General features: G+C 45.2%; 3 protein-coding genes and 1 long non-coding RNA gene across 9 annotated transcripts; 2 read left to right on the top strand and 2 right to left on the bottom strand.

Moving 5' to 3' along the window:
* The first annotated feature begins 415 nt into the window (after positions 1–415).
* Positions 416–5,351, top strand: LOC117849509 (uncharacterized). Its single transcript, XR_004639034.2, has 3 exons — positions 416–936; positions 2,157–4,752; positions 4,968–5,351. It is a non-coding gene; the product is annotated as an uncharacterized lncRNA (long non-coding RNA).
* Positions 1,845–9,809, bottom strand: LOC117849508 (putative E3 ubiquitin-protein ligase LIN-1). Of its 2 annotated transcripts, XM_034731078.2 has the most exons (17): positions 8,925–9,808; positions 7,809–7,869; positions 7,459–7,701; positions 7,000–7,079; positions 5,735–6,916; positions 5,521–5,662; positions 4,962–5,207; positions 4,570–4,867; positions 4,288–4,409; positions 3,908–4,027; positions 3,550–3,681; positions 3,350–3,472; positions 3,148–3,258; positions 2,928–3,074; positions 2,725–2,850; positions 2,242–2,358; positions 1,845–2,150 (listed from the first exon to the last, which is right to left on the bottom strand). In XM_034731078.2, exons 1-17 carry the CDS (start codon positions 9,617–9,619, stop codon positions 2,133–2,135), a joined length of 3,963 nt encoding a protein of 1,320 aa, XP_034586969.1. In that variant the 5' UTR covers positions 9,620–9,808; the 3' UTR covers positions 1,845–2,132. The 2 variants fall into 2 exon arrangements, with proteins under 2 accessions (XP_034586969.1, XP_072148919.1); XM_072292818.1 differs by lacking the exons at positions 1,845–2,150; positions 2,242–2,358 and adding an exon at positions 2,437–2,570 and having other exon boundaries at positions 8,925–9,809.
* A 6,377-nt stretch (positions 9,810–16,186) lies between these two features.
* On the bottom strand, positions 16,187–20,299 carry LOC117848650 (mitochondrial zinc maintenance protein 1, mitochondrial). Its single transcript, XM_034730134.2, has 2 exons — positions 19,930–20,299; positions 16,187–16,486 (listed from the first exon to the last, which is right to left on the bottom strand). The coding sequence occupies exons 1-2, from the start codon at positions 20,174–20,176 to the stop codon at positions 16,410–16,412; spliced, it is 324 nt and encodes a 107-aa protein (XP_034586025.1). The 5' UTR covers positions 20,177–20,299; the 3' UTR covers positions 16,187–16,409.
* A 138-nt stretch (positions 20,300–20,437) lies between these two features.
* Positions 20,438–24,227, top strand: LOC117848649 (uncharacterized). 5 transcript variants are annotated; one of them, XM_072292816.1, is made up of 7 exons: positions 20,438–20,679; positions 20,762–20,809; positions 20,974–21,184; positions 21,996–22,309; positions 22,405–22,486; positions 22,736–23,252; positions 23,906–24,227. In XM_072292816.1, exons 4-7 carry the CDS (start codon positions 21,998–22,000, stop codon positions 23,919–23,921), a joined length of 927 nt encoding a protein of 308 aa, XP_072148917.1. In that variant the 5' UTR covers positions 20,438–20,679; positions 20,762–20,809; positions 20,974–21,184; positions 21,996–21,997; the 3' UTR covers positions 23,922–24,227. The 5 variants fall into 5 exon arrangements, with proteins under 5 accessions (XP_072148917.1, XP_072148918.1, XP_072148915.1 ...); XM_072292817.1 differs by having other exon boundaries at positions 20,753–20,809; positions 22,405–22,477; XM_072292814.1 differs by having other exon boundaries at positions 20,753–20,809.
* Positions 24,228–25,510: the final 1,283 nt, after the last annotated feature.

Raw genomic sequence — 25,510 nt, 5'->3', positions numbered from 1 at the left:
ATTGAGTGCAAGAGTAATGGACGCCTGGATCTCAACGATCCATCAACGTACCCATACCCGTGCCACGAGGGAGCTAGCAGCGCTTTGATTCTTCGAAGCAGCACACGCACACATGCATGCGCGCTTATTGCCTGACCTGCGTGTCATGCGCCCCAGTCATCTCATATGAAGCCCCAGATCAACATCATGGGGGAAAGCAAAGCAAGATTAGATGCAGCACATGACACACGTTGGGCGGCATGCGATGTGAGCTGTGCGACTCATGCGGATGCTCCTGACCACGTTGCTGCCTCGCCGCTCGTTTCTCTCCGGTGGGGCCGGGACCACATCATGAGGTTTCTCCACCGACGGCTCTTCTCTCAGTGATTTTAATTTAGGGTTCATCAGTTGCCTTGGGTTGATTTATGTTTTTTCCTGCGTAATTACATTTCTACTACAGATGCTGCTGCTACTGCTAAATAATTTGTCAGTTCTTTATCTGACCGATGACGATGATGAAATGAAATAATTTAGGTCCGCAAAACCTAGGGTGGGCCCCATTTGATGGAGGCCCATTGGGCCTAGCATTCCTCTCGACGATTGATGGAGGCCCATTTGGCCTAGCCTTCCTCTCTCTTTTTCTCTCTCTCGATTATTTCATTTCATCTGTGCAATCGTTCGGGGGCGGCGGTCGGGCGGTGCATGCGGCAGCGTTGCCGGGAATCAAGCAAGACGAACCAGACCACCGGCGGCCTACCCACCTACACGACGAAGGCGCCCCCGCGGGGGTCAAGGCTCCATGGCCGAACCGGAGGAGCCGGCCCGGAATGTGCTGTCGACAGCCGTGCGGACAAGGTGCTCGTCCATATGCGGCAATGGGGGGCGGCCAAGCGAATCGCCCGGGGCGTCGTCGTTGCGGCAGTCCAGTGCACCCGGGTCATGGGTGTCTCGTCTCAGGTGTGTGGCCACATGCTATCCTCATCCTCATGATCTGCCCAGACTGGGTTGCTTGTTTGTCCGGTTGGCGCCTTGGCGGTTGCCTCATCGTTTTCGTGCCTGGCGCGCCGTGTTACGTTTCGCTTTGGCCCAACGGCCGGGCGAACGTCTCGGCCTCGGCCTCGGCAGTCAGCAGCAGCACTCAGCACCTTAAACTATGGGGGAATATATGTATAAGCCACGGGAGCTTAATTATTACGCCTTGATTTATCTCTGGGGGTCTATGTACGGGGCTGTTTCAAGTTAATTTCTTAACGACACGCACTCCACACACACACAAAACTATTGTCGGCTCATGGCACACTACTTGTACGACAGAAAAACATTCCAACATCGTAAGTACTGCGTTAACGTTGGCCAAGCAAACAGAGCGTAAAGTTAGCACGCGCCATTAATTTCGACGTACATGTTCTATCATCAACTGGAGCAATCAGTCTCAGCCCCCCTCGTGTCTCTTATTGGGCCCAGGATGCCCAAACATGTTTGGCCCGAATGACATATGCAGTCTTCTGACATATTTTGCCGGAATCGGCAAAGGTACTTGGTTGCTCAAAGTGTTTCCCTATTGCTCTCCTAGTCAAAGATACTTTTCATTTTTCATGTATATCAAGTCAAAATTTCGAGATTCTGATTATAAACATCATCTTTTCTTGATATCATGAGTGAAAATCGTATGGGTAGTGTTTCTCAAAACCTTTTCCATGGTCATATAAATTTGGGGCTTTACAAACGTATTGCAATAGGAATTAATAGTCAAACCATACTCTGGAGGCCTGCCAATGTCGAAATGGCATTTTTTTTTATCCAAGGTAGTATATAATGATTTCGTAAAAATCCCATTCTTGGATAGTATTACTGCCACAAGTATATGCCGTCCTAAGAAATTTACTCTACTTTTATTGACATTCACAATCACCAACCCTTCCCAAAACACACACACTATTTAGTATTTACATTATGAAGCTACTAGTCATCATTTTGAAGGACAAGCTAATCATGGAGTTTACACACAAATATGCCAGCTGTGCTGTTGTGTCCTCCTGAGGGCTTATACAATGCTATGCTCTCTTTTTTGTTTTTTCATGTTTCCTGTACACTCTAGCTTTCCTTTGCATTTACAAGATTGAGCCTTCCTCTGTTCCTTTTGCTTCTAGTCTTCACAATGGGATCCATGCCTGTAGGTACATTTGCAAGACTTTTCTATATGACGTTATCCTAAGAGAACCATAAGTGTCACTCCTCAAGATTTATTTGTTTGGTACTGACCTTAATTAATCCAGTTTCTGTACCGCAGAAGATCATGTCGTTCGCGGCGAATAAGCTCGTCACCTTGCTTCCTGCAGATAGCCTTCCTACTTTCTGCTGCTTCTCCCTCAGCCATATCTATCATAAATTCAGAAGCGGAATCAAGACTGGCGAATCCTGTATTTTTTTATCCAAGGTATTACAGGTATGGCTTCTATACTTTGATCAGATATAAAATGGTAGGCCGGTCTTCACTGAACATGGATTTTTTGGTTCCTCTGGTTCTTGTTGGTGAGACCTAATCACCTAATGTTACTTCCATTTCGTACCTAGAACAGGATCACGATGGACTGCCCAACAATTTTCAGAGAGTAAAGCCTGAAATTTGTAAGCAGATAGAGATCTCCTAACAGTACATTGTGCTCAAGTACCTGAATTTTTTTTGCCTTTTTTTACATAACTTATTGTAGCTGATATAGAAAAAAAAAAGGAAATTCATGTCACCTGAATGATGCTAGGGCTTTTACTGCAGTTCAAGTAGATGAAGTCTTCCACCACTGCCATTGCCTCTACACTTGTTCCCTTTGGTAGTGGCATTGTCATATTAGGTTTGCATCGTTTCTTCCAGTCCTGCAAAAAGTTTAAAGTTTCACATTTCTTTTCATCTCATAACTTTCAGAGGTCAAGTTCAATATTTTGATTAATACCTTTAAGGCTGAACCTTCCACTTGAGCACCAGCACAATACAACAAATCTTTATATACAACAATGGCACTAATGGATTGTTTCCTAATCCTCCATCTTCTTTTAGGTGCCCTTATCTCAATCTTGGATTCAACTGACATGTCTAGTTCCTGTTGACAATCTTTTTCTTTACATATATTGATCCAAAATACTATTACATGCTTTTGTAACCACAAAACTAACCTGTATACTCAAGTCTGTGCAACCAAGGTAAGCTTTGCCCTGACATACAGCTAGAGATTTGACATGCTTGCCCCTGTACAATGTTTGGCTGCTTCTTGATGCACAAGAGAACTGTGACAACAAGAAGAATGAAAGTAAAAAACATCATTATTGTTATGCATGCTATTTGTTATCTTCTAGTGCATAGTAAGTCAATGAGTACCTTGAGAACATTGTTCTGCGTCAGTACAAGGATTTTGTCACCACAAATATCAAGCTTTTGTACAGCCTCTCTTGTCTGAATCACCTCGACACACTCAAGCTTGCGCTGTGCCATTTCCCATACCTGCAAATGACCTTGTAATTTAACATCCAGCAATAGATATCCTTTTGCAGTTTTAGCAATCTGGTTGTTTTGGTTACCCGAATGGATTTGTCTGCTGATCCACTCAGAAGGTTCTCCCCAGTTTCCGATAGTGTAAAACAAGTCACTGCCTTCTTGTGCTCTTTTACCTCCCTGATAATTACTGCCCTTTGGCCTTTTATGTCCCATGCCTGCACATAACACCCAAGTATTGGGAAATTTTAGTTATGTAAATACTACTGCATGAACTGAAGCAGTGAACTTGGTGTGTGATAGTACAGAGTTTCTATCATTTTTGAAAAGTCCCTTTCCAAGTAACTTCTGTAACGCAACAAATTATGTGCTAATTTCGTAGATTTATGGTAATTTGAAACTATGGTTATGATCTGAATTCTGACATATGGAATAAATCATTACCCTGATGGTGCCATTAGAATAACCAGCAAAAAGCTGTCCTCTGAAGACTGCTATAGCAGTTGCTGCACCATTGCTAGGCTGACCAATTTCCAGGATTTGTGTATGTACACATGATACACGCTGCACTGACAAGATCAGAAAATTAAATCTTGTGTTTAAGAAACATGTTACATGACGGGCTAGCTAGCAATGTTGTAAAAATGATCTCAGCATAGATTTTGAAGTTAACAATGGCAAGCCTAAAGAATTTCTGAGATCCATGTTGAACAGATATGATATTAGCTCCTAATAGAAGAAGATCTACTTGAAGGCCTGCTTGGAACAGGGGTAGTATGAAACAAAGGCGGGAAGATAAGGAGAAAAGTTCCAACAATACTCACTGGTTTGCTGGAAAGAAAATAATCTGTTACTTGAAGTAATTCCTCAGCCATCCATGTGAATGATGAAAGCCTCCTAAGAGATTCTCGGGACCCTTCTGACAAGCTCATCAACATTTGCTTTCCTGTTGTTAGAAAATGATAACTTTGCATAAATATAGCGTTTCAATCATTCCTTCAACTTTGGCTCGGATGTTTACATTCCAAGAGTCTTTACTCTTTAGGATGTGCAAAATAGCTCTTGAAAGTTTACTGGATATAAGATAGTAATGATGTACTATTTACCTTTTCCAGAGGTGTAATTGTATAGACACATGCATGCTAGAACCCTTTCGTCAAGATCAAACCCTGGATGCAGGTGACTTGCTATGTCATGTAACAAAATCTCACAAGCAGAATATCTGATGGCATTTTCACCAAGGGCAGCCAGCTCACTTCCAAGCCATGCAGTGCATACAAGGCAATCATGTGAGATTCCCTTGATCTTGCTCTGCATTCCTTTGGCTAAAGCGCTGATAAACGGTATTCCTATTTTAATAATTGCTCGTGCGGATCTACTGCTCCATGTGATTATTTCTGTATCCTGCATCACATATGGCCATCATTATTATTATGTTGCTTACCATGAAGTTGTTATTTCTATGTTTGCCAAATGAAAGAGTGTTTTGATACTTAACCTGCAGGCAAGAATCAAGCCAGTCGATGCTCCTGATTGTATTTCTATGAGATGTTGATGTGAGACCCGCTTTCTTTGCGACCCATGCTGCAGTATATGGTTCTCCTGACCAGGAATAAGTCCCTCCAAGGTTTGAAAGAAATGATGCTGATAACACCTGCACTTTACTGTTTTCTTGAGATGATAGAGAGTCCAATAGGACCTCCATCGCTTCATCTTGGAACACACTCCTGCCATCTGTTTTCTCCTGCAAAAAGGAATGTAAAACCTGCTGCTTCAGATAATGTGAGGTTTACTTGCTAGCTGTAATGTTGCGGTTGTTTTAAATATTCACTTGTATATCTTCAAAGTAATACTACTACTAAGGAGGAATGCTTTTATGTTGCGTTTTTGCACGATTCATGGAACCATGAAAAACATATGGGTATGTGGAACAAACAGAAACATTTTGGGGTGTCTTTTTGGAAGTTTCTTCGTGGTTCTTTAACAGTTTAGACTGCAAATGCTTATTTAGCCTAGATGTATCTAGGACAGCTGACAGAGTGACAGTGTATATGTACCATCATATCTAATTGCAGGAGAAGGCTAGCTGCTAAAACTCGATGTTCAGGTTCAATTTGATGGAGGCTGGCCATCAATGTGTGCATAATTGCAATGCCTCCTTGCCGTCGTATTTCTTGGAGCAGACAGTTTGCCGAGGACCTGTTGCACAATTCCACAAGCTATTCAGGCAAATGTATAACAGAATACACCTTTTCAGGGTCTGCATCATACCGGGGAATCTGAAGAATCTCGTGGAAGTATTCAAGTGCAGCACACTTGGCACGGTGCTCTTTTCGTCTGAGAAGGTGAAGGAATGGGTCCACTGGAGTAGCCTGTGACAGGAACTTCTTGCAGTTACCATTGAGACGCCCACATCTGATGAGAATTGCTGCCAGGGCGACACCTTCTTCCAAGTTGTTGTTCTTCGCAACATCAACAAGCTTCGACAAAATAGGAGGGGAGCTGAGGGAAGCCAAGTGAACATTGTTTGTTACATAGTCGAATGCTGTCACTAGGATCTCAATGAGAGCTATCGATGCTGATGTCGGTGTAAGTGGAAGCATTGCAGGCCATTTTTGGGTGTCTGAGTTACAGGCAACACGTAGAAGCGAGGGCAACAGATCCAAGTTTTTTATCTCTAAAGGTGTAGGGTCCAACAGATATATCAGAATGGCTGCTTCATGAACATCTCTCTTCAATGCAGTGGCTAAATTGGATAAATGGAAGTCCTTCCTCTTGATGCCTCTCATCACATTTCTATCTTCAGATATCATGAGCAGTAGTACATATACTGATGCCCTGATCACTTTGTCCTTCTTAGATGTCGAAATGCTGTCAAGCAGCTGGTCAAGGATGTCTTGCCTTACTGATGACTTGTGTCTCACCTCATAAGTGTTGTTCAATAACTGCCATATAGTTGTGACCTCAGAGCCAGCATCTAGGCAGCTTTCTAATCCATCTGAAACCAATAGTTTCGATACCGCGTTCTCGAACCTCTCAAGAAAATCTACCTGACTGTCCTTCCCCCAGCGTGAACTAACATCGCTCCAGTCCTCACTGGTTGTGGAAGTCTTGAATTTCCTGCTCATGCTTCCTCTGGAGACAAGATCTGACAGGGAACTTTTCTTGATGAATTTGGTCGAGAAGTTGCTGAAGCATCTGACCTCACACCTTGGTGAGCACTGTGGAAACATGCCATCCTTGGCAGAATAGTTGGATGTGGAGTATGAGTCAGCGTTCTTCAGTTCTAGAACCGAATTTGACAGATTATTCAGTGAGCCATGTGATATGTTTGACGGCAAACCGTTTGGTTTCATCTCGCTGTCATCGACATGGTACATCGGAGATTCTGGAGCATATATCATCGCATTTTCAGGAGATGTGCACCATGTCAGATTCTTGTTGTGGCTTGATCTAAGCAAAGATGGTACCAAGACAAAGAAATATGAGGTTAGGCAGAACAGGAAACAGCACCGCGTGCAATGTGAATGGAGTACCTTTCATGGAGTTTAGCTGCCAAGAAATCTGCATCTATTGGCATAATCTTTGCTGATCTGCCTTTGTCATATGGAGCTGCCTGCTTCAGATGAATTAGATGCCATTAAAGTCTAGGGGTTGCTCCAACATTTGTAAATGTTGCAATAAAGACGCCTCAGCCCACATATATAAGTCCAGGAAATGATTTTGGCAAAAATTAACAACAGATCCAGGTTTTAGTGCTCGACTAACACAAATATTTGGTCAACGTAGGCGTTTATCTCTAATCATTTGGACTTTCGACTCAGGTGACAGAAAATTCACATGGAATCATGGATGGCTGGTGTGAAGCTGTACTGCAGATAAGTGTGGCACAATAAAAACTGAAATCAAGTTGTACTGAAAATGGTTACTATATCCCTTAACCAGTATAATTTGCAATGAAGCTTTGAAGCTAGCTAGCATTGAGTATGTTTTACCTCACTATCACTTTCTTCACTAGAATCAAGATGTGAGTAGAAGGAAACAGGTGAACCGGACTGCGACTCCTCAAGCATCTCATGGAGGCATCTGCTGTCAGAGCTCCCTTTAGTATCTTCCTGGAAATCTTGATCTGCAATGCTGAGAAAATCCTTCAGCTCAGCGAGACCATCATGAGCACCGAACCGTGATGCAGAGGCCGTTCTCATTCCTTCATGATCAATTGACTGGGTTGTTCTATCCTGCAACAATGCCAAATTCACTGTCAGCTCACAAATGCAGGTTAGATCAACTCTTGTATGCACATACAGCATTGCATCAGGATATGCGGACAGAATATGATACTTACCTCCGAAGAATTCAGCCATCTTGCAACAACAGAGTTTCCCGATGTTCCTAACTGAAGGCACCTGCTCATGGAAGTATATATCTTCAGATTTCAGGCAGCTAGACAGCCGTGCCTTTGTTTTCTACACCTACAGATAGTAGCAAGCCACTACTGCAGAGAGGGCATATAGACAATGCAGCAACTACACTGACAGTATGATTTCGCCTATTAGTTATTGAACTATATATAGATGCAGACAATGCATCAGTACTGAAGACGATCTCTCCAGATGGTACTATCATTCATTCTGCAGGCATGCAGCTGCAGGGGACCAGGATGGTTTAGTGTACATGCTTGTCTCAAGCTGCTGGTGGAGAATCTTTGCCCCCAGCTTTGCTTGGATTAGCCAGGAATGTGAAGATGGCATTTGGCTGAAAAGGTGCGTGACATTTGCCTTTAGAATCCCTTTTGGAAAAGGGAGTGCTGTTCTTTCCCCTTTTGCAGCATTTAAGGGACTCGACAGTTATTTGCCCATGACTTGTAAAAATAGGTGTTCCAAATATGGGTGTTTTGGGCAAAGCAAATGAAAAGGGATATATTTCCTTTGAGAAATCACAAGATGGTGTCCTGCGTCAGAAAATAGGAAGAAAATAGGAAGTTTGTAACCTAGATTTTCTTATGCAGTTGTAACATTTTCCGCCATTGTCACCAAAATACAGCCATTAAACTTTTTCTGAAATCCTCCTCCAATTTTATTTGCATGAAAAGCCATGGAGACAAAATTAGCAAGCGAGAAAAAGGACCTATAAAAGGTGAAAGGGACCTTGGGCAGAAAAGGCAGGGTTAACAAAATCTTTCCAAGAAAAAAAAAACAAAACAGGCCTACTTCAGCACATTACAATCCTATCATTCTGTCAGGAAAAGTTTTCGCTTTTCACTTTGCAGTCGCCTCATCAGCGTGCCATGCAGCATTGCAGGCTTGCACCGTCACTCCAAGTATACCGTATACACGTACAATTATGCCCCCTCAGCGTACGTACGCGGTTGTATACTCTAGATGTACGTGCTCGTATGCGTATACCGTTATAACTGCCGCGGTAAAGCCCCCTCCTTTTCCCAACGAGCCGAGCGACTCACCCGCCATTTTCGGCGCCGCCGGCGTCCGGCGCGGCGGCCACCACCTTGTAGTACATGAGCCAGTCCTTGTACCGCCTGGCCACCCTGCGCGCCACGTCCTCCTCGCCGGCGCCGGCGCCGGCGCCGGCCCTGGTGAGCACGCCCTCGTCGAACAGCCCCTCCCAGAGCGCGCGCGGCGCGAGGCCGGCACGGTCGTCGTCGCCCGCGGCGGCCACCGCGGTGGGGCACACGGCGACGGCCTGGAGGAGGTCCATGGCCATCTGCCACGCGTCCTCCTGCGCGCACCGCACGAGCGCGAGGTAGAAGTAGGCGCACGCGGCGACGCGGCGGTTGTCCAGCCCCGCCGTCTCGCCGTGCACCGGCAGCAGCGCGGGGGCCTGCAGCGCCTCCTCGACGCCGGTGAGGCAGGCGGCAACGGCGGAGTCCGCGCCGGAGGCCGGGATGAGGAACGCGTCGATGGCGCCGTGCAGTGCGGCTAGGACGGCCTCGTCTTCGTCGTCGTGTTTGGGCTCGGTGGTGTTAGGAGGGTCGTGGCTCAGGGCAGGATGCGCGAGCAGCGCGAGGCAGCGGCGGCGCGCGGCGTGGAGCGCGGCGGGGTCGGCGAGGAGCGAGCGCAGGTGGTACTGGATGAAGGAGATGAGGGAGCTGATGGAGGCGCGCGGCGGCAACGCCATTATAGGCGCCGTCGTCGGCATTGCGGTGGTGTCGCCACGGTGCCGGTGCTCAGCGAACTCTTTCGCCGTCTCAAGCGTGTGCCTTGTAAGAGTGGCTCATGGGAAATCTTGCGTTGGTATGGGAAGCAACTGGTCCCTCTCCTCCCTTCTTGAGTTCATGGAAGGAAGCGTTAGCACTGGATTGGAGAGAGAGTGAGGGTTGGGAGGTTAAATTTTCTCTCGTGTGTGTGTGTGAATAAATAAATACGAGGAATTGAGTAAGCGGTCATGGAATGGGCGAGTCTTCTCTGCAGTACTACACTAGAGTGACTCGCCCCCTCTGACACATGGACCCGCGTGTGACTGGACTCACACGTCAGTGACCAAGTCCGTCTGCAGTAACTATAGTGGAACAGATTCCAAAACATATAGTGGATTGTTTTCAACTTCCTACATTTTGTGCTTCTATCGTCTAAAATGGCTAAATTTAGCTGTTATGGATCCAAATAGGATCCAGCTAAAGCTGGTTAAAAATTCCTCTAGCTGGTTGAACCCAGCTAAACTGCTAATGATCAAATTGCCTCTCCATCTTCCTTAGGAAAAGATTCTAAAGTGGGAGGGGAGGGTAGAATAGGCAAGTATCTCTTCATCTATCATTTAGCTAGTGGATCCAAACACTTCTAATTAAACTTTAGCTAGTTAAATTTTAATTGGGTGGATCCAATCAGGACCTGAAATAAATATATGACCTTAGTTGATACCTTATTGAGAAGGCGTAATACAATCATATTGTTAATTTGGCACAAATTTTTTGCTTGATCTGGGAAAAAAACTGAGAAATAAACCGTGGCATGTAATACAGGGGATTGTGAATCCACCATCCGTGATTTCAGTTGCCATGGTTTACCGAATTCTTAAAACAAAATATAATTTTTCATATTGCGAGTTACGTATGGCATTACTAACGACGACAAAATATATCGAAATGGAGGGTTCTCAGCGTGTTTGAACAACGAGATAGATTGTCCTGAAGCTAAACTCGCAGAATCTAGTCTAAATTATAAGGATTTATATCCTAATTCCCCTTACGCAGACAGGCTAGCAGACATTTAATTTGTTTAGATATATCATCACACACTATTTTACAGTTAGACAATGCGATGCTCGTATATGCGTTCGCTCTACTGTCAAGAAAACGTTCTTTAATACTTTCAGGGCTCAGGGTTTTGCGCTGGATCTTATGCATTACAATTTGCAACTGAATCCGGCCTCCATTACAAGATCCAATCGTTAGTCCAAAACTGCATATATCCAATCCACTGCAAGTCGAAGACAGCAGATGAGACATTCTAAATCTTTACCACGCAGTTGCAAAAATACAAAGCAGCGCCTGGAGTAAACTGCAGAAGAGATATTGACCACCACCTTGTGCTGTCAGACTTGTGTCCAGTCGGATCAGAATCAGATTGGAATTGTGAAATGGACTCCTCGCTCGTGCATGCGTAGTACACATGCGTGATGATGCGCGTCGGCGTCGCCGTTGCATTATCGGATCGGTACGTGATGCCAACAGCTCACCGGGAAAGGGACGGCGTGCACAAGGAGACAATCCGGTCCGTTGAATCGGTGCTCGAATTTGTGGCCTGTGAAAGCATATTGTTTACCAGTTATTGTTTGGGCTCTGAGCAGTGGGAGTTTTAATAAAAAAAAACTCATGCATGCTCTTGTTACTTGTTTGCATCCCCATGACTGTTTCAAGAACTCTTGAGATTTAGTATTGAGTTGGATGCACTTGCACCGAAATGTTAGCTTGATATAGGGATACTTCAACACCATTACGCGTGCTTGCTCCCTTAGGCCTCAGGAGTTGAGCAAGAGTGGGTAACTTTTTTATTTAATTAATTATGCTAGATACTTTTTTTTTGAAATAAAATGCCAGATACCAATTGTATGCGCCCAGCCAGTTGAAACAAAAAAAACTAAGCTGATGGGAAAAAGATAGAGAATTTACTCATATTTTGACATTTAGGTTTGCTGTGGCATAGTTTGGGCAAAAGGTTACAAATAAAGGCACCAATACATTTATCTAAAATCTCTCCAAGTTCTGGTCAATTGAATTCTTGATACTGATTGGTTTAAACCAGAGCCCAAAAGGTCATGTCACAATAATGCAAGAGAGGTCTTATCACTATAATCTTGTGCACGGTACAATATTGACCCCAGGGGCACTACGGTTTGCAATTGTTAATGACCAATGGGAATAAAAGGGACGACGACAACAACAACAACTAGAGGTCCATAGCTAGGAAGGTTTTACACATTCACTTTGCTGTGGTGTCCTGTTGTAGCTTGTCCACACAAGGGCAATGGAAAAAGGTAACTCGCAACAAGCTGGCCATCCAGGCCCCAATCTTGGACGCATGCAGAAGTTGTACGTGGATGGCTAGCTTCGGCCACTGAATTATTGTTTGTGTGTGGCTCATGCAGTGCTCTTTGGCCTATGCAAGGTCCAAAGTTCACGGAGGGCTCACTGATTAATGTATATCCTAACAACTTTTTTTAAGACGTGCATTTTTTTCATAAAGAAGAAGAGCAGAAATATAACGATGTAGTCTCAAGAAAATCCTGAAACGCAATTACAGGATGCCACACAAGAATTGCAGACAACCAACAGCACAAGAAAAGAAAACCTCACCCACCCCACACCTAACTACCTAAAGACACGCCTGAAGACCACCGGTGAGAACGGATGGACGAAAAGCCCGATCCTTGCCAGGGACAAGCCACCAGACAAGCTTGTAGACAAAAGAGCGACCACCTCAGCTCCATAAGCCATGAAGGAGCACATCGTCGTCCGACGCCCAAAACAGCTACAACCAAGCTTTCAACACCCTGCATGCAAGAAGCAAAGACTCGAAATCGGCTAGGGTACCCGAGATGAAGGCAAGATAAGAGCACGAGGAACTCCCAAAGGATGATGCCTTCAAGAAGGACATGACGCACATTGTACGCCGCCATCGCCTGTCTAGACATCTAGACAAAGTTTTCACCTAGGGAAACAAGGTTAGGGTCATCATAATTCCTCCAACAAGACAAATAACGTCCTCAGACGTCGCCATAGTGTGCACCGGCTCAAGCTGCGCAAGGTTTTCACCTAAGACCCATGAACCCATCCTTCGACCCTAACACCACAGCCAGCGAGGAGCAGAGCCGGAGACAAGTCACGCAAGAGTGGCCAAGTAGGGGTGAAGGCATATCAGCGCAACCCGAGGAGAAGCGCCAGTAGATCAAGAGTGGGGGCATATGCCTTAGAACTCCCATCACCAGAGCGACAAACGGGCACGACAGCCCCACGACCAAGAGCGGTACTAGAAACAGGCACCTACACGACCAAGGGGTGATGGAAAGTATCCAGGAGCACAAGGGCATCACAACGGGCTGCATAACAAGTGGCAGCGGCGGTGGCTCCCGAGTCTCGACAATGATGACTGGTGGCGGCGGCTTCGGAGGATGACCAGTGGAGGCAGCCCACTAGCGGCAGCGGTGAAGAACCACTGCAAGGAGCCCGACGGTGATAGAGCCGCCCACCATGACCTAGCAGTAGTTCACTGGCAGCCACGGAACGGCCGACCTGAGCTCGGAGGAGACGGATCTGGATGAAGAGGGTGTGGATCCAAAGCTAGGGTGGGCGGATCCGGCGAAGAACCGGCTAGAGGAGCCCCGACCGGCAAAGGAAAAAAGCGACCAGCGACCAAGGTGTGGGGCGAGGGGAAAGAGGGAGAGGGAAGGGGAAGAAGCCACCGTCGGCAGCAGGGAGGGCACCAGAGGAACCCGCTGCCACCGTCACCACCCACATGCCGGGCAGCCCGACCCGTGCTGCCGCACGCCGGGGGGCCTGACCCACGCCGCCGCCGCTGCGGGCAGCCACCCGGCGCCTGAGGTAGGTGGTGGCACCAGGCATGGAGGTGGACCCACCTAGGGTTTGGCCGACCATGGCGGCTCTGAGGAAGTAGGCCAGTCCCAGCGACATAGGGAAGATCCGATGAGGGACATGGCAGATCCGGTAGCGGGAGGATGGATCTGGTCAACGGCGCCGGCGGCGACCTCAACCGGCGGAGGGAGAAAACGACCGGGAAGAGGAGAGGGAGGAAGCAACCGGGGAGAGGAAGGGCGCGGGGAGGAGTGCCCTGCCACCTTCGTCCTTGCGGCCGCCCGAACTTTCGGGGGCGTGCTCTGACGGTGGTAGGACGGGAGGGAAGTGGGAGGGGTTGGCAACGTGCGACGCGAGCGCTGCCCAAGTCGCCGACGCGGGGGAAGTGGTTTGTTGTATCGATATATATATATCCTAACAACCTGACTAGTGTATGTGTGTGCTGATGGGGATGCACACGGCCGTGCGCCATCTGTTTTGTGCTCTGTGAGAGGATCTTGAGAGGCCACCAGCTCTATTCCATTATTCTATATTACCCATTCTATATTCCACCAGGTACGAATATAGTACACTCTATAATGGTATAAAGAAAAATGAAGCGTGGCCGATAAAAAAAGAGTTCAATTTGCACCAACATATTTCCCAAGCATTTTGCTTAAAGAAGTTTAGTCACATGATAAAATCTTTTCTTTTTGTCGCGGAAAAACAAATAGAAAAAAAAAGGTTATGCCTGCACCATGTATCATGCTCTTTTTGCAAAGCCTTGGGATTGTGTAGTAACCAACATTGGAAACCTTAATACTAGCATTATTTTGCAGCAAACAAAGTGGTGGTGTACAGAGAATCAAGGTGCAGCCCCATGCAGCTTGCACCTTGGCTTGGCGCGGCGGCATGCGTCACGAGCCTGCCCGCGTCGTCCAATCCCAAGAGCAACAAGGCACCAAAGGGAGCGGATTAGTTTACACGCCGCAACATTCCAAGGGTCACAAGCGCAAGAGCACCACTGATTCCCCTTTTGCCCGGAAGGAATGAAGCATCGTCACACAAAAAAGCCTTTGAGAGGGAGGTACGGGTACCTTACTACCGGTAAACAATCATGTAGCAGTACGGACCTGCACCTGCTTCCAGAGGAACTGTTACACATTCCACCACGTTAACCCTTCCCCTGACCACAAAGTCACCACCCCCATGGCTGCTGCTGGCTGCATGCATCATGCATGGCAACTTGCAGAAAAGCTGCGAGCTCTACATCACATGCTCTCCAGTTTCAGAACCTGCTGCACTGGCTTGGCCTCCATGCTGCCCATCATGCACATAGCTAGGCTGCTTATGATGCTGCTACCAACCACACTCTCGTCGGCTGCTTGGTAATGGGCTGCTTGGTAATGGTGGCAGTAGAAGAACAGCAGGCATGAAGGTGAGCTCACTGTGGCCGCGTGCGATTGGTCAGCAGCAGGTGACAGTGACTCCATTGCGGGTGCTGGTGCTGCACGACACTGCACAGCAAAGATGGAAACATGCATGTGTAATGCACGTACTACTACTACATGGGAAAAACGCATGTACATGTATGCACGTCAATGCTGTATCATGCATGTATGTGTATGTGCTGTTGTGTTCTGTAGCATAGACAGCGCGGCGACACTATGCCAGTGCAGGTGCTGCCTGACAGTCAAATCTCCATCATTCCAGCTGTACTAGACTACTAGGTAACCTATAGTAAAATACAGTAGCAATCATGTACAAGTGCGGCCAAAACTCAAAAGGATAGTCTTCCTGTTGTTACTGTTATCCGAAACTGAAGATACAGTTCGTGGCGCTGCAATTATTATCGATCTACGCATGAACCATGGTGAAGCTCTGTAGCCGCATGAGAGACCTAAGGACACGGCCAAGGCTCCCATCACTCGGAGCTCATAAAAGCCTACTACTCAGACTCAGACTCGTGACGCATCAGCTTCAGGGAACAAGCAGTGCAGTGAAGTCTCAAGATGGCACGCACAGTGCAGACATGGGCAACAGAGCATTTGTTGTCGCCGACAGCAGTGACAACAATGAGGCAGTGACATGTGGGCCCAGGATGGCCATCGAGAGCTTCATCGTCCGTTCCATATGAATGCGAATGCAAGGTTCCCAGGCCAGACATGGGCGATGCCTCCGCTTCTTGAATTGAATGAAACCCTCCTGAAAGCTCCAACGGCGCGAGTTCCCTGGGGGCTACGGCACCCGCCCGGGATCATCATGGCGATGGAGCTAGCGCGGCAACGTCAAGGCAGACGGCGCCGGATTCTAGCTCAACAGATCACTACTAAAACTGAACAAAATTGATCTGCTAAAACTGAATGAGAGGCTGTAGAATGGCAAACGAATTGTAACAACGCTAGAGTTGCAGTTCCGTCACGGTGGCCTACGATCCTTGTCAGGCTGGAGATCTACAGCATGTAGGCGACAGGCGCACACGTAGCCAGGACGAGACGAATACGAATCCTGCCAACGCCACTGTCCTTTGGATGGTCGTAGCACGTACAGTCAGGGTGTCTCCTTCTTTGGCCATCCATCCTCTCAACGCCCAGCTGCCAGAGAGCGCAACAGCACGGAGACCCGCGTTTCTTGTGGCTCCGGCCTCTCACGCTCTTGGCAACAACACAGGAACAAACAATGACCAACTCCACGGCAGCTCAACTCCAAACGCTCCAGTAAAATTTTCTTCCAGAACTCCACAATCTCGGTGCTGTAAAAAACGCTCTGAATAGGAGGGTACAGGGAAAATGCATGAAACTATTCAGTACACCAGTAATACGATCCTACAAGCCAGAGGATGCAAAATTGTTCTTATTATCACTAGGCTGAATATGGGTGTGAGTTCTTTGTATCAATCCTTGTAAAGCCGAGTGCTTTCCCCTATTTCAACTTTGACAGGATCTCCTCGGAAGGAACCTCCAGTGTAGCTCCAGCATGTGCGCTCTCGGGCTTCACAACTGCAAAGCCATTTATGAAAGTTATGATCGCAGACTGGACGGTAAAGGAACAACAATGTAAACATATAAGAGCATAACAACTATTAATATAACTGGGTCTAGTTTTTAAGCCTTACTTCAGTTCACATCATAAACTGAAAGCAATTGAAAGACTGTTTTAGCAGACCATAAAGTTGTATGTGATATAGTTCTCCTTCTCCAGACAGGCTAATTCCAGAGCGATGCTGATACAAGACCAGATTTTCATCATTAGCCCTGCAAAGGCATGGTGGTGGGCATGGTGTGTGGCCTGGACCACCTGGGATCAGATGCAACAAACAGTACTAATGTCTAGCGGATTGCTTGTTTGCTACAGCCAAAATAGGGCAAGGAATACGATGTATCCATCAATAGATCTTGGACTGTTCATCTTCAACAGTTAGTGCAACTATTGCATATTTGGCGAAAAAAGTGACGCTCAAAACTGTCATCCACACATTGGGTAAAATAATTTTACAGTATCCCATTTGTGACAAGATTAAGGGGGTGTTTGGATACACCCTGCTAAAGTTTAGCAACTGTCACTTCGGATGTTTGGATGCTAATTAGAAGTATTAAACATAGGCTAATTACAAAACTAATTGCACAGATGGAGTCTAATTCGCGAGACGAATCTATTAAGCCTAATTAGTCCATGATTTGACAATGTGGTGCTACAGTAACCATTTGCTAATGATGGATTAATTAGGCTTAATAGATTCGTCTCGCGAATTAGCACATGATTCTGCAATTAGTTTTATAATTAACTCATGTTTAGTCCTCCTAATTAGCACCCGAATATCCGATGTGACACTGCTAAAGCTTAGCACCTAATATCCAAACACCCCTAAATAGTACACCTTCAAAATAAAGAGTTTGTGCTTAGGGTATGCAGACTAACACTAGATTGAAAAACTTGATCTCCTTTTAGTCACATCTCTATGTATTATTTCAGACAATGAAACAAAGGATGGAAGGAAGCTCAAAGTCCATTCTAAAACCCCCAAAGTATCGCATGGGTCCACACAAAATCTAAAGTAATTTGTTTCATTCAGTTAACCCCCTAATGCTCCAATACTGGCTCAATTTATATTGAATGGATTTTTCCTTAAAAAGTTCATAAAACATCAAATTTCCAATTACTTTTGTTCAAACATGCAAGCATGTTCCCAGCGGTAAATAATTTTTCAAGGATAATAATAGTCACATCTTCTATCTTGTGTGATAGACGTGTTATAGTATAGCAAGGATTTATCCTAATCAAGTAATCAAATAATCATTAATTCACTGCGCACATCATCCGTATGATAACTGTAATAGAACTGACACTCTGATTTTCAGCTTATAACTCAATATTTCTCTACTCCATATAACTCTTGCAGTTGTGCTATAATTCAGCTTTCAACTTATCAACTCAATTACTATGTTCTATATAAATGTTACTGGCGAGTTGTCAGCCACCAAATGATTCCCTTCATTTGCAAAATGAAAAACCAACTTCCTCTTTCCCTCAGTAGGAAAAAAAATTCCTCCAACATGACAATGGTAACTAAAAGATGTATGCAAGTCCATGAAGAGTGACAAGAGATATATACAAATATTGAAATACAGGATTGAGTTCTACAGGAAACGAATCTAACGTTGTTGTGTAGGCATTCAAAAGTGACATTTCTCGGAAGATGAAAAGGGTACTTTAGAAAATAACGTGAAAAATCCTAGAAAATGCTGAATGACTTGTATACTTTTAAATAAAAAATGCAAGATGAATGACATGTTTTAAATCGCAAGAAGGGTCTGAAAGAATCCTTTCAGGGAGACTTTCAGTGAGCCATTTGTTACATTTTGCACATTAAAGCCCAAAGAATATATATTCACACTGCTTACTTGTTGGTTGGTGAATTAGTTTGTGCGTGGTGTCTCCATGGAACTTGTCCGCTCAGTTCAGATCAAGAGTTGGGGAGTCACCAATTATACATCATTCAAGAACCAGTTCAACAGCATATAAGGAAATGTCTTGTCTGCACTTTTCCACCCACATAAAGCTTATGCAGCCATTCTAGGGCAAGCTGCTAGCATCTTAGCAACTGAGCCCATGCCAGCACGTGCATGATACTGCACTTGTTCGTGCACATCAGCAGCCAGTGATGTATGTGAGAAGCTGTTGGACTCTGTTTGAAGGACAAGATTAACAGGCATGGAACTTTGAGGTGTACGGTACAAACAGCAGAGCAAAGTAAGATGGAATTGGTTATTAAGAACACTCAGTACTTGGAGATAGTCCAGGGACTTCGACATAACATGGTATACCTACAGAAGTAACTCACTGAATTGCTTAATGATGCCAGCGCCAAATTCATGGTACAGTGTAATTAATCTAACTAATAATAGTATTGACTTGAAGACTATTATGACAAAAGTTGATCAAGCTGAAGCACCTTACCTGCTTTCTTCTTTTGCAGGTATTTACAAAGGCAAAGCCACAACTGTCCATTACATCTTTGTCTATCATATATCATTTTTGAGCTCCATGGCTCTTATCATGCCAGATTACTTAGGCCAAATTGATTATGTTTTTCCCTGGGGTTAGTGTTTACTGTTCAGATAAAGCTAAAATGTGTGTTGAGTTGCAGACATGGTAAGATCGTGTGAACAGCATATTACATAAGTTTGAATCTAACATTAACGAAATTTACTGGACAGAAGTGAACCAATCCAGAATATGGCATAGGGCAGTTCAATCTAGTCAAATGAAGCCCCTCATCTGTTGTGACTTGTGAGTGAAATACTGGAGTACTGTAAATGCAGATGCTACTTATAGATGTGTCAGGGTTGTCTACAACTACTCAAGAAATCCCTTTACTAATACGCCAAAAGTTGTATGTGCAATCACCAAAGAAGCTATGCTTTTGCTTTTGTGTGGTGTTTGTGGAATTTTCTGTATGAAAGTTGCAACAGATACAACAAAATTTGCATAAAACCATGATTAACTAAGCCTGTTTGTGCCCAAATACCTTTAGCAATTCCTGTTTTGAGAGTCTCTATTCAAGATCCATTGCATCCCACGGTAATGTGCCAGCCAGCGCATTTCAAAAACAGCAAGTTCAATAGGCACTCTCCTTTTTAACAATTTTGCTCCTTACAGCCATAACAATTTAGGAATCTAAGGAGTTTTAGAGTAATCATTCTGCAGACATAAGAGATGCTGTAATTCTTCAAGTCAAATGCAGTAGATTATCTTGTATACTAACTAGTGCAAAGATCCATGGATGAATTGGTTACCCTCATACTCCTAGCATCTATTTACCTCCTACTCGCACTCGCACCTACTCAGAATCCAAAGCCAAATTTCCGAACCAATCGAAGCCCTAGATCACGAGCGGGCAGAGCGGGGGGAGGGATGACTGGTGAGCAGTATCGAATCGTACCGAAGGATCCGGAGGGCCCGCGTGTGGCCTGGACTATCCCGTGGCCGATGAAGAACGCGGCCTCGCGGGCGTCTTCGAGGGCGCGCGCCAACTCGTCGGAGCCCGGGGCGAGGCCGCGGTGGTCCTCGAAGCGGCGCCGGATCTCCACCGCCGACTCCTGCAGCATCAGCCGGTCGCCCGCGAACGTCCGACGCGCCGCCCGCAGCACCAACCGGTAGGCAGCCAGCCCTTCCGCCGCCGCCGCCATTTTCTCGCGAGCAGAGAGGAGGTCTCGCGCGTCAGGCCGGGGCCCTCTGGTGTCGTGATGGTAAGGGCGCGGCGATTTCCCGAGGCTGGAAGCCCACGCGGGAATCAGCCACGGGCCAAAGTGACCCGCCTTTGGAAACCCTCGGCCCTCGGGAAGGGACTCGCCCACCCGACCCACGCGTTTTCCCCGGGGCAGCGCTCCCCCACCTGGGCACATCGGGCGCGGCTTCCCCGTGCGTCTCGCGAGCACCGCGCCGCGCCGCGCCGCCGCCACTCCGCCGCCCTGTCCAAGCTAGCGCCGCCGCTCCGACCCGCTCCGCGTCGAGGTGCCGCCACCCCGCCTCCCCGTCCAAGAACCTCCTCTCCGAAGTGCCTCCGCTCCCCGTGACTGCTGTGCCGCCCCCGGAGGTCTCAATCTGCAACAGCGCCTCCGGGCTCCACCCGGCCGCCGCCTCCGCATCCACCACATCGCCGGCACCTCATCTTCCTCCTCGGCTAGCATATGTGAGTTCTCCACCCTTTCCCTCTCCTATTGCCTAGGGTTATACTCCTCTCTCCTGATTCGTAGTTCTTGTAGATCTGCCAGCTCCAAGATCGACTCCTTGTTCGTCTCCACTGGACATTGTTTGCCTAGGTAAGCCTCTCACTCTGTTAGTTGCCAAGGCCGAATTGCTTGTTACGATTTGTACCATGCTTGTTGTAAAAAAAAAGGATTGTAAAGAATAGGAAAAATGAAGCAATATTATTACTACTAACTGTTTGATGATGAGCATTATAATAGTGGGCACATGGATGCAGCTAATACTAAAGCCATTGCTTGTACTCTACTGGCTTAATTCAACACGAGCACTACTTAATTCAGAGGAGAGGATGTCACGTCCAAGCAAGAATTTGCCAATAAACCTCCTGCAGGATGGGACAAATGATTTTCAGAGTCGGCCTCTTGATTCATCGTTGTAATTACTGAACAACATGGATCAGGAAAGCTAGTCAGATGCCGGATAACAATGTCAGTAATCCTGAAACCTCAATGCGAGTTCTCCTTCTAGGTTTTAATATCAATTAGCACTGCTTGCACTCCACCGGCTTTGGGTTATGTTGCTTAATCTGTTTTCGAAATGAGTAGTAAATCCCACAAAATTTGGCATCTGTTTGGCCAGTTCAGATTAGTTGGAGGAACCAATCAATGCCCCTTTCCATTTCTATCCTATTCGTCCATGGTTTCAATCTGTGCTTAACTGCTTACCTGAACCAGCATTCCTTGTCAAGTTATGTATCTGATTACTGCATCTGATTCTGATGGAAAACATGTACATTCATTACGCGCTGGCCTGCTGAGCAAGGCCAAAGTAGTGGTAGGATATACTAGCTGAATGTTCTGTAAATAGGTGTTTCCATTCTGCAGTGTTGTATTATGTATCTTGTCTCAAATAATTGTCAATGTCACTGTTGCCTTTTGGAATCAACATACATATATGTATCTGATTACTGTTGTCATTAGAGAGCAAAACGGGGATGAAGGGTGGTTGGATCACGAACCAAATCATATCAATCCATCTGATTATGTTGAGTTGCTAGAGAGGGATAACAACTACCCAAATGAAGTGCAATCCAATGATGGAAGCACCCTACGAGACCAAATTGCCCTTCAAATGTGGTTTGCCCACAATAATTAGTTGAAGCATAAATGTCAGCACTAGTGTGCATGGATTGTTTGTTCCTGTATTGTTTTTTTTTGCTCGATTGCTTATTTCTATACTGGTTTTTGCTTGATTGCTTATTTCATGATAGCCTTATCTAATCTTGTTTATTTCTTGCAGCCATGTCAACGGAAAGGGCTGCATGGAGCTACATGCATGAGAAAGGACTAGTGGATATTCTGAAAGAGCTTGCCAACCTCCCAATGTTGAAGGGACAAAATGGCTGGACAGCAGAAGGTTGGAGGAGTATTACAAATAAATTCAATGATATGTTTCCAATGGCAAATTTCACTAAGCAACAAGTACAAGAAAAGGAGAAGGAGTTAAAAAGGAGCTATAAGATAATAAAAGAAGCCAGGAAAAGTGGTGTTGGCTGGAACGACACTTTGGGTATGATTATTGCAGATCCAAAAGGTTGGGAGAAGTTGATTAAGGTTAGGTCTTTTTACTCTCTTAAATAGATTAGAATCTTGAGAGGCACATTCTGGTTCTAAACTTCCAATCATACATTTTTGTTGTACTTAAATAGGATAATCACAGAGTTGGCAAGTTCCGCAAGAAGGCATTTCCTTTATATAACAGCTTGGAATTATTGTATGAAGGTAATTCAGGTAATTCTTTCATCTTGCTTCCTGTTTACATTAATGGCCACGACTTCTATTTGCAAAGCTAGTTCTTCCTTATGACGGTTAGAAGTAATCTTATGTACGAGCTTCCTGGGCTAGTTCACTTGTTCAGCAATTAGTTATTTTTTCACTTGCTCATCAATTTAGTTAATTATCCCAATGTTCAGCAATTTAGTTAATTATTCACTTGTTCAGCAATAAACTTGTTCAGCCGGTCATTTGTTTGTTTAATAGGAAGTGTGGCCACAAGGGATTTAAATTTTACATCAATTGAGCCTCCACCACAAAGAACTGAGCTGCAAGTTGAACCAACACCTCAAAGGAGTATCTCGGAGCAAAGCAATCATAACACAGCACCTAGCTCTGGATATAATGGCATGGCTTCTAGACTTGATGGCATAGAAAGCACTGAAGTTCAATCAGCCCCATCCAATCATAATTCAGAGGATCAGGATGTTGTTGGTGGGAAGAAACGCAAGCAAAGTCAGATGGCAGCAAAACTTGGGGACTTCATTGACTTTAGAAAGAATCAGAATGAAAAAACTCTAGAAAAGATAAAGGAGAAGAAGAGACGTGAGGAAGACTACTCAGTGGAGAAATGTATTGACATTGTGGACACCATGGAAGAGCTATCAGATGAACAGAAAGCCGATGCTAACGAGCTTTTCCAAAGTGAAATGAACAGAAAAATATTCGTGAGCACCAAAAACCCAAGTGTCCGGCTGATTTGGTTGATGAAAAAAATTGCTCGGTATGTTCCCCCAGTTCTTGTGCTGCAACTAATCTATAGATAGCTGCATGTAGACATCTGTTCTACTTGAGTTTGCTTAATTCTCTGAGATGAATATACAACTTCTTCTTTGTCATGCCTTAATTATCTGAGATGAAAAAGTGTGAATAATAATGACTTTAGGATATGTACAAGAACTTAGCCAAATAGCATTAGAGTAACTGCTTGTGTTATTGAAGATGAAAGTATCAGGGTAGCTATTTGCTTCTGTGCTTCAATCATGCCACTAATTTGAAGTTATTACTGCTCCTAAGGTAGTTGATTGCAATCTGTTTCTTGCAAATATGGTGCATATGTGGAAGTATCACGACAAACTACTGTGATAAAAAATTTGTTTGGACTGTTGGCATGCCAAAAGGATCAGGCAGTACCCACTAATCATTGGTGGTTTAGTTACTTTTTTTAACATGGTAAGCTAAACTGGTGCAACAACTTGAAATATGCATTTATTTGGCATACTACTGTATGAAAGAAGAATACATGTTTATCTGCATATATAACCTGAAAGATTAGCGTATATATGCAGTATGAAGTAGATGCATCTAAGCTATTGTACAGTATGTTTCAGTTCTCATTTAGGACTTTTCAATATTGACTACTGATTATTTTTTCAGAATCAATGAGTGTTGAGAAGCATGAAGAGGAGAAAGAATGTTGGAGAGAAGGTCCTCGGCTTATTTTACTAGCTAAATCTCTTATACAGTAATTATATCATGTGCCAACAGTTGAGTTAAATGCATGGTTTTATAGCTGAGTAGATGCTTAAAACATGCAAAGAGCACCTAACCATTTAGGCCATTGCGTCAGCTGGATGTAAATGTAATGTGATATATGTATCATCTGAAGCCCTAGAGATGGATTGTACTTGCTATATGAATTGTGATGTTGCACTCATGGCAACTTGGTGATTGATGTTGCAGGTTGATCTTTTACACATATGTTTATCTTATTTGTCAACTTGCTATTTTCTATATTTTTTTGGATTTTTCCTGATTTTTTGAAGTGTCAGATTAGCATTTGTGATTGATGTTGCTTGATTTTCTCCCTCCCAGATCAACAACAATGAAAAGTATAAATTTCACATACGTCATGTCAAAGAGGCTGCAAGAGTAACAAAAATCACGAACTATATTATCTATATTATCCTAGGATATGAGATTTCGTAAAAGAATTTACCTGTACAACAGCGTTCTGTTTTGATTTAAGAAATTGAGAAAAGATTTAACACAAGGGTTTGAACTCAAGTCTCTGGGATAAGAAGCTCACGTCCTAACCAATTGAACCGCAGCATAGTTTGTTGCACACTCCTTGGAATAATTATACTTGTTTTATTCGAAACGCCAAGAGGTATGGGGTAAATTGCTCGGCGCTAAGGCTTAGCGCCATCCATGATGGTGCCAAGCTCCCGCCACGTCGGCATCCACGTCAGCAGCTGCGTATGGATCTTGGCGCCAAGATGGCTGGCGTCGGCGTCAGGATGACTAGCGCTGAGACGTGTAAGCTTGGCGCCAGCATGGATGGCGCCAAGCTAAGGGTCCAGATTTTGAAATGGTTCCACCAGGAGCGTATTTGTGAGAATCTTTCCTAAAAAGGGCTAAAATCTTTCCTAAAAAGGGCTAAAAAACAGAAAAGACAGGCTGGAGGGGCTGGAGAGGGATGCGCTGGTCAGGAAAAATCCTTGTGGGGACTCCTGTTTCGCCACCGCCGCCTTCTCCCCTCCCTCCGACGACCAAAAAACAGCGAGATGGATGCTGAGGATGATTGGTCGGATCAATTTTGACCAAACCCACGCCGCCCACAAAGTTCTCGCTACCAACGTCACTTGTACCGCTACCTCCGTCGGCTCCAGCGGGCGGGCGCGGCCTGGACGGGGCTGTGCGCCCCTGGCCAGCGGCAGCCACCCCCTGGCCAACGGCCTGGAGCTTAGAGGGCACGCGTGCTTTGGCCTACGACGGTCACTCTGATGTTAATGCTCCAACTATGGATGTATTTTGTGATGAGTTGGCTACCATCCTTTCTCTCGCTTGGAACTAGTTTTTATCATGGTGTGATTTTGTAATATTATTTGGTGTCGCCTTGGAACATATTTAATTGGAACAATTATATCTATGCTCTCCGATGCATCAATCTTCATGAGAAAAAACACGGGAGTACTGTAGCAATTTGTTTACTGTAGCAGTCGGTTAGTGTAGCACGTGGGTACTGTATCACAGGTCCTA

This window comes from Setaria viridis, chromosome 3, assembly GCF_005286985.2.
Source record: "Setaria viridis chromosome 3, Setaria_viridis_v4.0, whole genome shotgun sequence".
NCBI classification, from domain to species: Eukaryota; Viridiplantae; Streptophyta; class Magnoliopsida; order Poales; family Poaceae; genus Setaria; species Setaria viridis.
Note: the sequence above shows the minus strand (reverse complement) of the source record. Positions and strands in the feature narration are given on the sequence as shown.

Bases quoted from the DNA above. Each gene is read 5' to 3' on its own strand.
- LOC117848650 (XM_034730134.2), bottom strand. From the start codon at position 20,176: ATGGCGGCGGCGGCGGAAGGGCTGGCTGCCTACCGGTTGGTGCTGCGG. The intron at 16,487-19,929 runs GTACGATTCGAT...ATGGCTTTGCAG, and splicing joins CGGGCCCTCCGGATCCTTCG to TTGTGAAGCCCGAGAGCGCA.
- LOC117848649 (XM_034730133.2), top strand. From the start codon at position 21,998: ATGTCAACGGAAAGGGCTGCATGGAGCTACATGCATGAGAAAGGACTA. The intron at 22,310-22,404 runs GTTAGGTCTTTT...GTACTTAAATAG, and splicing joins GTTGGGAGAAGTTGATTAAG to GATAATCACAGAGTTGGCAA. The intron at 22,487-22,735 runs GTAATTCTTTCA...TTTGTTTAATAG, and splicing joins ATTGTATGAAGGTAATTCAG to GAAGTGTGGCCACAAGGGAT.
- LOC117849508 (XM_034731078.2), bottom strand. From the start codon at position 9,619: ATGCCGACGACGGCGCCTATAATGGCGTTGCCGCCGCGCGCCTCCATC. The intron at 4,410-4,569 runs GTAAATAGTACA...TTCTAACAACAG, and splicing joins CAATTACACCTCTGGAAAAG to GAAAGCAAATGTTGATGAGC. The intron at 3,075-3,147 runs GTTAGTTTTGTG...GATTGTCAACAG, and splicing joins GCACAGACTTGAGTATACAG to GAACTAGACATGTCAGTTGA.